Raw genomic sequence first — 10,123 nt, forward strand, 5'->3', positions numbered from 1 at the left:
TGAATGTCATTCTAAATACTATTATAGAAAGACATTCTCATGGGTCCCATCAAAGTATATCAGCGTTAAAGCTAATAAATATTATCCAAAGTTAATCAAATATATTTACAAAACTCATTTAATCACAGGTGTTGCGCAACAGATTCAATAATGTAAATGGAATTTAACTCAATGCAAAATCTCATAGGCCGTTTCGGCATTTCATCAGAAAAGTAACAAAAAACATCCAAAACGGACAAAACTACAAAAATCAAATCACTCATTCAACTCTAGATACGTTAAATCAACATTCGGCCATAATGGAATAAACAAAAACAACAATATTCAATAGATGACACTAGTAATTGCACTTACTGTCGCTAGCCTAGCATTAGCTTACCGGCATTGTAGGATGTGCGATCGCGGCTCCGCATGTACATTAATTGTGACAAAACAAAACAAATAACTCACCGTTGAGTCGAGTGTGAGGTAGTGTAAAGATGAATGAATCGGCCGGGTTATTGCACGCTGTCAACTGGCCTGTAGTGCAAAATTTGTCGTGATCTGACAAGTACGCCAACCACAGGGACAACAGCAGCCAGAGGAGCAGGGACATGCAGCTGATTGACCCGGAACTTATACAGGATTCATTCCCGCCACAATAAAGGGACTGGTGGAAGTGGGGTCAGAAGTTACCATGGTTACAACTGGCTCAGGTGTGGAGTATAACAACGGAATGAGAAGGATGTACCAAGCATTTTAAGAAAGTGCTTGGTATAAGAACTGATTAGAGACCTCACATCTGCACTGAAATCCTGTTTCCTGGGACTGTTTACCCCCCACCACCACCAGAATGCTAGGTGAGCAGTAATTTACTGTATATGAGCTGCTTCTGATAGGCACTTGGAATCACAAACATTATCTTGAGTGGTTGTGATCACCTCCTCCTTAGTACTAAGATAGCTATGGGCTTTTTGGCCCAAGCACTGCCTGCAGATATAGTTAGTTATACTTATCTATGGGCCTTTACAGACTACTTTGAGTCATGTGTCTGGCTGGCTTACCTCATCCACAGGTCCACTCAACATGGGCCAGATGTCAGGTGTGTTGTAGCAGCCACATCTGGGCTGCAGAACAATTTTCTAATGTAACAGATTTATAAGTGCCAGAAGTGGCTAACATCAGTCTGCATTCTTCTATTCATCAAAACGTGCTGCTTTCATTTCCTAGAGTGTGAATTGACCACCGATAGTTGGCGAAGATTCTGGTTTTTCATGCTAATGCAACCATGAACTGCTAGCCTCGTGAACTCTTGAGGCCATTCGCCAGACGTCTTATCCTTCAGCGGACTATTTTCACATACATCACAGGTACAGCACGACGCCCCACCGCTAATAACATGGTGTGTCCTCTTTGGAGATTCCTTATGATTCACTACAGTGAACAATAATAGCAGGTCTGCGATTGGACACAAACTACAGCTTCATCCATGACAGCGTACTAAATAAGTCTCCTTCATATCCCTACTTACTATGTCACTGATCTACATAAAATACATCATAAAATACAAACATGTACTGCTTTCTCTACTTCTTCTACACATCCTGCACTTTTCAAAAACACGCCAACAATTTCCACTCAGAGGTCAGATGTAGGATGACTCAACAAGTTCTCATACGAGTACGCCAAATGTGCCTTAATCCAGATTCAAGCAGAAATGACTAGAATGGCGCAAGACTTTCATAAAATAGAGGTTATTTAGCAAAAACCTTGCTGTCCTCAGGAGGAATCTGGGGGCTGAAGCCACCGGAGCGTGAGCTTTAAATTTAGCAGAGAGAGGAGAACAGCTACAGTATAATCAGCAGGAGAAGGGAATAAGTTGAACCTTGACCTCGGCTCTCTTTATAGATGACAGTGACGACCTTGAGAGGGTGAGAAAGGAGATTGATGATGGCCACTTTGCTTAACGAGCTCACCAAGGACCGCCTCACCCTCTGAAGGGAGGACAATCGTCTCCGCTCAAGGTAAGAGACAAATGTCACCTTTCTCCACATCACTTATAGCAGCACTGAACGTCTCATTTCAGTCCATTTACTTTTAAAAATAGCAACAGAGAAGCTGATGGTGAGACTACAAGGTTGCCTAAGGATGCATTACACCCACAGACTGTATATGAAAGATGGCTGTAGTCAAATTCCCATTTTTAGCATGCTGGATGCTGCAGTGTTGCACGCTTCATTAGACAGTTTGTTGGATAAAAACAGTCTAATTGCTAGCCTCGTTAGAGAACATATTTCTGATATAACTAACCCGACAGGAAGCCACATTCCTGCAAAATGATTCAAAAGGCACCAACAGCACAAACACAGTCCACAGATCTGGTTCGGTGACTCCAAGTAGCTGAGGTAAAACCTAGCAGACAGCTAGCAGCTACTGCCATCTGTGTCACCATTCACCTTTCGTCAATGTTTCCAAGCCTCAAACTTTTAGCTTTAATTCTTTAGCTTAGATATAGAAATATTTATCCCCTCTATGGTAAAAAAGGATAAATTATTATTAAGTGTTAAGGTCCCGTTACACAGTCCTAGAGACTGGTCAGGGACCCCCTGGAAACCACCGGCCACTAGAGAAACATGTGTATCACCTGACCAGTTGCTGGAGGTTGCTGCCAGGCTCTAACATGAAATTGGTTGCAAGGAGGTATACAGTGTCATACCAACACCCTCCTTGTGATTAGTCCTTAGTCACTAGCAGGTTGTCATGGTCACACATAGTTTGCATGAAAGCTGTCGACTTGTCCATAGAGCGTATATGTGAATCACACAGATACCTGCTAATGGACAATTAAAATAGTAGAATTTCACTCATCAAAACAGGATCACAGACTTCTTGGACAGTCTGCACTGCACAAAAAGCCATTTTACTTGTCATGTTAATAAATATCTAAAAGGCACCAACATCACAAACCCTCTTCAGTAACTCCAAAAAGCAGAGTTGAAGTGTAGAAGATGGCCCCCAGCTGTCTGTGTCAACAACATCTACGCACGGGTTCATTGTGGTCTTAAATAGGTGAGATACAGCTGTCACAAAGTGGCAACTCAAAGCTGCTGTAAAGGAGGATTTTAACATGTGGGGTCTATGGGGACTGACCCACTGTTAGAGTCGGCCTCAAGTGGCCATTAGAGGAACTGCAGTTTTTCAGCTACTTTAGTTTCTCCAATCAGTTTAATGTGATGCCGAAAAACTAATTACAAGTGGCTGATTTCTAGCCTTGCAAAAGTGACTTGAAACTTCACAAACGAAGCATCCTCACATGTTCGACGATGACGGGACAAAAAGGTTGCCGTGGAAACAGGGGTTTTTTTTTCTGCCTTTTAAAATCTGCCAGGAAAAAAAAATGTGAGGGGAAAAAGAAGGGAAAGAATGACAGAGAGTCGGTGTGAGGCAGAGAGGGGAAGCTAGGTGCAGGGAGTGAGAATGAAATCTGCAGGATCCTAAAAAAATGTGACGAAGGCTGAGTGTGAAAACCGCTGAGGCAGCCAGAATGTCACCGCCTGCTGCTGCGTGCGCTCGTGGGAAATCATCTGACCTCACAATTTGGGTTACCCCACATTAGGAAGTCAAAATGTGGGGGTGGGCAGAAGGGACAGGGAGTGGTGAGGATGGTTTGGTCTCCCTCTCTTTGTTCTGGGGAAGAAGAAAGTGGGGAGAGAGGGAGGGGGGAGCGCACTTGGGTGTCCTCTTTCATCTTGTCTTACCTGGAGGAGTGCAGTTCTTTGTTCCTTTTTGTAAATCTGTCTCCTCGCTGCTGTTGTTGTCCGTGTCCTGCAGCAGCCTCCTTCCGATCCACCTCTCCTGGTCCTCGCTGCTGTGGCTGGAGACATCAAAACCTGAATGGAGACAAAAGAGAGTGATGGGAGGGTTCAGTGCAACATCCAGATACAAATTACTGAACTTTTGTCACTAAGGAAATTTAGCTGCTTCTAAAAAACCTTGAAGTTCATTGTATAATATACTGTGTAAGGTTGCTCCTCGTGCTAGTCAGACTCCAAGATGTCCATTTGACACATATTAGAAGGTGCTACAATGCAAAAATGACATACAGGGGCAGGCAGCTGCATGCAAAAACATAAGACAGGCTTGAACATATACTGGACATGGCTGGAGGAAAAAAACGGCATAAAGTGTTGATTTTGCAAAGTGAGCTCTTATAGTTTTGAAACAAGTGCACCAAAGCATCTTCATGCAGGCCATGTTGACAAATTTTAGCTTAGTGTAAAATATTTTTTTGTTACTTTTACTGTTTTCTTACATTTCATTTAACTTTTATTTCAGGTAATTAAAAAGATTCTCTCACGTTTAGCTTTAGTTTTCTAGTTTCATGTTAATTAACTATTATAACCTTGGTGTGGAGTCTGCATGGTCTCCACAGTCCACAGACACGCTTCCTGGTTAACTGATAATGCAAATTTGGATATAGGAGTCAATGGGAGATCGTGTTGTTGTCGTGTCTGTCTCCAGGCTGTATCCTCTCTGTACCCACTTTCACTCCATTTCCAACCCATTAGCCTGGTGCTGGGAGTGAAAGTGAGGTATAAGCAGTCTTGGGTGTAACATTTCCCAAACTGTAATCACATTAAGTCTAACACATCTAGGTTCTAAATTCAAGAACCACACTGAAGTTCCAAGTCCAACACTTACATGCATTCTTTAATTATTTGCACAATAGGTGGATGGAACAAAAAAATAAAATAAAAGCTCAGTGTGGAAGAAACAAACATACAAAACTAGATTTTCAGCATCACTTGGAGACAGGATGTTTCTAATTTTAGCAATGTTGAGCAGATGGAAGAAAGCGGTCCTACATATTTGTTTAATGCGTGTGTTGATGGACATATCCTGGACTCCAAGATTCCTCACAGTGTTACTGGAGGCCAAGGTAATGCCATCCAGACACCATGTTTGTACGATTTTAAAAGCCACATACAAAAATCTCAGTTTGTCTGAATTTAGAAATAGAAAAGTAGAGGAAAATTGGAAAAATAGGAATTAGAGGCCTCTGTGACTCGTAAGACGTGCAGCTTTTTTCCCCCAAATAACATTACCCAAGGGAAGCATGTTTAATGTAAACAGCAGTGGTCCCAGCACTGAACCCTGTGGAACTCCAAGGCTAACCTTTGTGTGAAGAAGACTCCCTCTATCCCTGTATCCAGTTGAATCTATCAGGACACAATTCATTATTATACCAGTAAATGTACATTAAGGTTCCTTATTTTATGAGTATTTCTTTCATTACAACTGATAACTGGCTTTAGAATTTGATTGGCATGTTAAATCACTGGAAAATATACAAAACTTTTATTTTTTCTTCCCATTTTTCCTTTAAAAGCGTCATCACTTGAGCTGAATGGATTCCATTTTATAACTGTTATCCCATCATCGGACATTGCTCCGGGAGGCTTCTCTCCTGTCAGGAATCTTTTACTTGTCCATAAAGATGCAGATCAAAGGATTGAGCATGTCTCTGAAGTGCAGCTTCTCCTTGGTCAGGCACATGTGTTACTGGGAGTGATGGGAATAACAGCGTTACAAGTAACGGCGTTACTAATTGCGTTACTTTTTTCAGTAACGAGTAATCTAACTAATTACTATTTCTATCGTTACAACGCCCTTTTCGTTACTAACAAGAAAATGCAGTGCCGTGGCGTTACTACTTTTCAACAAACAGATGGTTGAAGCCGTCTTCAGTTTACCGCAATCACTTTCTGCCCCACGATCACTTTTTCCCACAACACCTGGAGCTCAGGGAGCAAAACAATCGCATGAGTGCTGCTGTTTGACTGACGATGAATAAAGTAGTCGTGGTAAGCCAATCACATGACCACTTCAAGATGACAAAGCAACAAGGTGATATATACCAGTTTATAAACTGTGTTGATAGGCCACGTAAAACCAAAGTCATGATAAATAATATATACGCGACGTTTTTTCCTCAATAGTTTAGTCACGTTTACTGTCTAAGGACAGCGCAGCGAGACCTCTCTGCTTATGAGCAAAAAATAAAAAAACAAAACAAAAAACAGCCTGTTGGTGTTGGTGGAAAAATGCACCATGTCGACCAATCAAAAAATGATATAGCAAGATAGCAGATAGCAAGTTTGGAGATGTGAGAGATTTGTGATGTTTAGCGTGTTTGGAGTGTGTAGTTAATGTGTTGTCTTGTGTAGTTAGCGTGTAGTGTTGTGGATAGTTTTGTGTTGTCAGAACAATGAGGCGACTGCTGTCTCCAGGTAGAAACAGGAGTGATACACCTGCTGCTGTCAGACCTGCAGGTATCAGGCTGTGATGTTCTCCTTTATAGTGGACAGAAATTATTTCTTTTGGAGTGGCACAAATAATTTGTGTTACTTATTTAATGCAGAACACCTGAAAAAAGAAACAAGAGGGTAAAAGGTAAATGGCTGCAAATAACTTTGTGTGCGTATGATTTTAAAATTGACAATTTATATTTGCATTTAAAGTTATAAAATATGATTCAATAAACATGTTTATGGTTGTTACAGTAAAAAATATAACTTTTTCTACTCGGATTTTATGTTTTTTGTCTGATTTTAGATCAATTGTGTTAATACAGTATGTCAAAATGAAAACATAACTTTAAATTCAGACACGTGAGGTTGTGCTGAAAAGGATGATACCAAACAAGGCAAAGGAAATAGTTTTTAAGGGTGAAATATAGAGGTACAATTCAAAAGTAGTTAAAAATGGCCAATTATACCCTGGACTCCAGAGGGTTAAACATTTTTTTAAAGTAACGCAATAGTTACAAGATTCTAAAAGTAATTAGTAACTGAGTTACTTTTCAAGTAATTAACTCATTTACTTTTTCTGAAGAAGTAACTAGTAACTATAATTAATTACTTTTTCAAAGTAACTTGCCCAACACTGGTTACTGAGGGTTTAATCCACTGCAGTATCTCCTGTTAGTCTCCCTACATACACCTTTATCACACTGACACTAATCTCTAAGTTTAATTTATCGGTAAAGAAGACTTTTCTCCACTATCCTCCATGAAATGCTGTGAAATTTGCTTGTTTTCTCCTCAGAAGTGGTTTAGAAGCAATCCTCTGAGACCTCATGGACACATCCTCCTTTCATTTTCACTGACATCATTTTGTAAAGATGGCGTGCTCACCGTTGATCATCATCCTGCTCTGGATCTAAATCCTAAAACTTTCCTCATTTCCATGTTTACATACATGGACTCGGCTGTATTCCTTTAAGCTGTTAGTTTAGCAGAGATGTTGCAGATAGCAAAGTGCATGTCAAGCATTTTGATTTATTTTTAATGCCCTGTTCTGCATTCTTTGCCACATTAAAGTTTGATTCTTTATGTAATGTTAGGATAGCCAACAGCTGGAGCAGAGCTCCACAGATGTGTCAATTTGGTGCTTCCTCCTTCTCCTCCACCTCTACCCTTTATCTCCCACAATTCATACATTGAAGGGGAATTTCATGATTTTCCACAATGTGGGGGCTCCCACTGTGGCTACATCTGCACATTCTTCAAGAAAGCAGCAACACCAATGAATTAATTTCATACTTCACAGAGCTCAGCAGAAGCACTATGGCCTTTCTGAGGTGTGCGTGTCAGCGGTGCAATCTTCCTCCCACCCTCCGTATCTTTTACCATCTTGCACCGGGAGAAGAAGAAGAAGGAGAGGAATAAGAAGGGAAGCGCGGGAATGATTAAGGCAGTGAGTGCTCCACTTGCGGAGCCACAACACCAAGCTTAAATTGGCAGAACTTCATTAGGCGCATCATAAATAATCAACTTTAATTGATATTCCAGTGCGCTGATTAAGAGTTAACATGAACACAGCAGGACAGGGTAGATGCATTAAACGTGTCGCCTCTTGTTCTCGCAGAGCTGCTTTTGCGTGTAACACAGTGGGGAGGAAGGACCGATGATGCACAAATCACGAGCGTATGAATATTCACGAAGACCTTCTGTCCACAGAAAGTGATAAATACTTCTCACTTTAGCTGAGTCACACAGACAAAAACAGAGGAGGAACATGCAGGCATCAAGTCGAGGCGTGCAGATGTTGTGCTGCTGCAAATCATTTCAGCAAAAAGAAATCCTATCAAACCACATCAGTAATATCCAGTGAACCATATTATGTATGCAGACTGTTTATTGTGTGCAAGCTGATATTACATAAAACACCTGTAAAAGTATTGTCATGATTTGCAGAACAAAAGGAGGCGTCTCAGATTTCCCTGTTTTGAAGTGTTTCATAAGGATCTTTGTGTCTGTGAGTTAAAGCTAACTTGATATATGCGCAAGTTTCCAAAGACTTCAAGTATGATACTTCTAATGAGAATTTTACTGAAGAGACTGGGGTGGTTCAGCGCTTTGTAGCTGCAGAAGTTAAAGCAGTTTTAATCATTTTATTTCCAGGCTGTTCTTTAATTGTGAGGTTATCAAGTTTAAGATTTGGTGCCACACGTTACCAAACTGAGCCGCAGAGACACTGCACACTTTTATGTAGGAAGGTGACTTTTACATATGAACGCGTCTTTCTTCCTGTGCTTTTATTTTATACGACTCTTCTTTTAACATCTCCACCGCAGAGTCTGTAATAAGGAATGGCTGGCTGATTGATAACCATTTGCAGTAACCTGGAGAGGTGCAGGCGGGCTTATATACCCTTGGGCTCGCTGCCCTCATTTCCCTGTCTGCAGCTGAAACACCTGAACACGCAGGATCCTCTGCATTCCTCAGCCATGAATAGTTTCCCATAGTTGAAGCTCACACGAGTGCGCATTATACGGCACTGTACCGCATGGGTGATGACGTTTGGGTACAGTTGCTAAGTTAGAGGAATATTAACAACATGGAGCAATTCGACATTTGAACATTACAGTTATTTCTACTTCTCTGTTTCTTGTATCATTATTACAGTTATTAGCAGGTTTCACTTCTCTACTCATTCACCCCTCGTTTCCTGATTGTTGACCAAATGGAATGCAGCCAGCAATAAAGTGTCTGTTTTGTAAAAAAAACACACAATATTTACAACACTGTACATTTCTACAGTTTCCGCGATGCCGTGTTTAAATTCTGTGTTAGATGGAGAAAGGGGGAGGAAATAAAAGGCAAACACGTGGAGGAAGTAAAAGAGAAGGCTGTATCGCTGAGGACGAATTCAGCAAACGCTGATTTCTCACCTGAATTTTCCGCTAAGGAGGAAAACCCTTTAACGACCAGGAGCAAACCGCCGAACAAGCAGATCTGGATTAAAACCAGCTCCTTTCGCCGTTTCCGCCGCGCTTTCACCTTCTTCTGATTCGGCATCACTTGCTTAGCCCGATTCCGGAGTCGGATACCCGGCAGAGACGTCCCCGCTTCCGCTGCTGCCACATCCATGCGCATCCAAGAAGTACCAAAAAGAAGCGAAAAGGAAAAGAAGAAAACCCAACGACCTCCTTTAATTCCCGGGGAACTGACTTCTCTCCCGGAGACGGGTAAAGAAGTGAGAGAGGAAGCGGGCAGAAAGTTAAGATTGGCACCGCTAATGGGATGCTGAGAAAAAGAAAAAGAAAGGAAAGAAAGAAACGGACCAAAAGGCTTCGAGCTGCTGCTTAGAAAAGCCGGTCTGTCTTCTTATGTCATGTTGGAATGTGGTTTTGGAAGTGGTAATGCTGAGGAAGGCTGCACAGGATCTCCATGGATGCGTCCGTCTGCTGAGAGGAGGAGGAGGAAGAGGAGGGGGGGCGCAGTGACGGCACTGACACTCGGTCCAAAATCAGCTTTTATCCTGATTCTGTGAAAAACATACGAAAAATAAAAATTAACCTTTTTTATGAGCACAGGCTCGATATTTGTGAGTAAACTGGAACCTTAACGCATTCTTTTTGTTTCAAATGTGTTCAATATCAAAGATGTCACAGTTACCATGAATTCAGCAGCTGACATCAGGACATCCGGACACGCCCACTATAAAAGTTACGCCCACGAGATAGATGCACCTCTGTCCAGGAGCCGACACACACTGCAGGTGTGTATCCTGCAGTCTGAACTAATGATCTAAGTGGAAAACAGGCAGTGGCCACCAAGGCTGCAGGTCCTCTGATGGC

The 10,123-nt window shown here is 41.7% G+C and overlaps 1 protein-coding gene and 1 long non-coding RNA gene across 2 annotated transcripts in view; one reads left to right on the forward strand and one right to left on the reverse strand.

The window, feature by feature from the left end:
* LOC147328577 (sodium/potassium/calcium exchanger 3-like) overlaps positions 1-10,046 on the reverse strand; it is a 62,041-nt gene extending 51,995 nt beyond the window's left edge. The window contains exons 1-3 of the mRNA XM_086297071.1: positions 9,942-10,046; positions 9,215-9,810; positions 3,738-3,869 (exon numbers count right to left, since the gene is read on the reverse strand). Of these exons, the coding sequence (XP_086153197.1) occupies positions 3,738-3,869; positions 9,215-9,419 (337 nt within the window). The 5' untranslated portion in view covers positions 9,420-9,810; positions 9,942-10,046. The remainder of the gene's footprint in view (positions 1-3,737; positions 3,870-9,214; positions 9,811-9,941) is intronic.
* LOC147328578 (uncharacterized) overlaps positions 702-10,123 on the forward strand; it is a 30,351-nt gene continuing 20,929 nt past the window's right edge. The window contains exons 1-2 of the long non-coding RNA XR_015129970.1: positions 702-839; positions 1,888-2,003. This is a non-coding gene — a long non-coding RNA (uncharacterized LOC147328578). The remainder of the gene's footprint in view (positions 840-1,887; positions 2,004-10,123) is intronic.

Source organism: Aulonocara sp. 'chitande type north' Nkhata Bay, linkage group LG6, assembly GCF_057382095.1.
Source record: "Aulonocara sp. 'chitande type north' Nkhata Bay isolate Kocher_YH1m ecotype deep benthic linkage group LG6, A_spYH_male_GT1.1, whole genome shotgun sequence".
Classification (NCBI taxonomy): domain Eukaryota; kingdom Metazoa; phylum Chordata; class Actinopteri; order Cichliformes; family Cichlidae; genus Aulonocara; species Aulonocara sp. 'chitande type north' Nkhata Bay.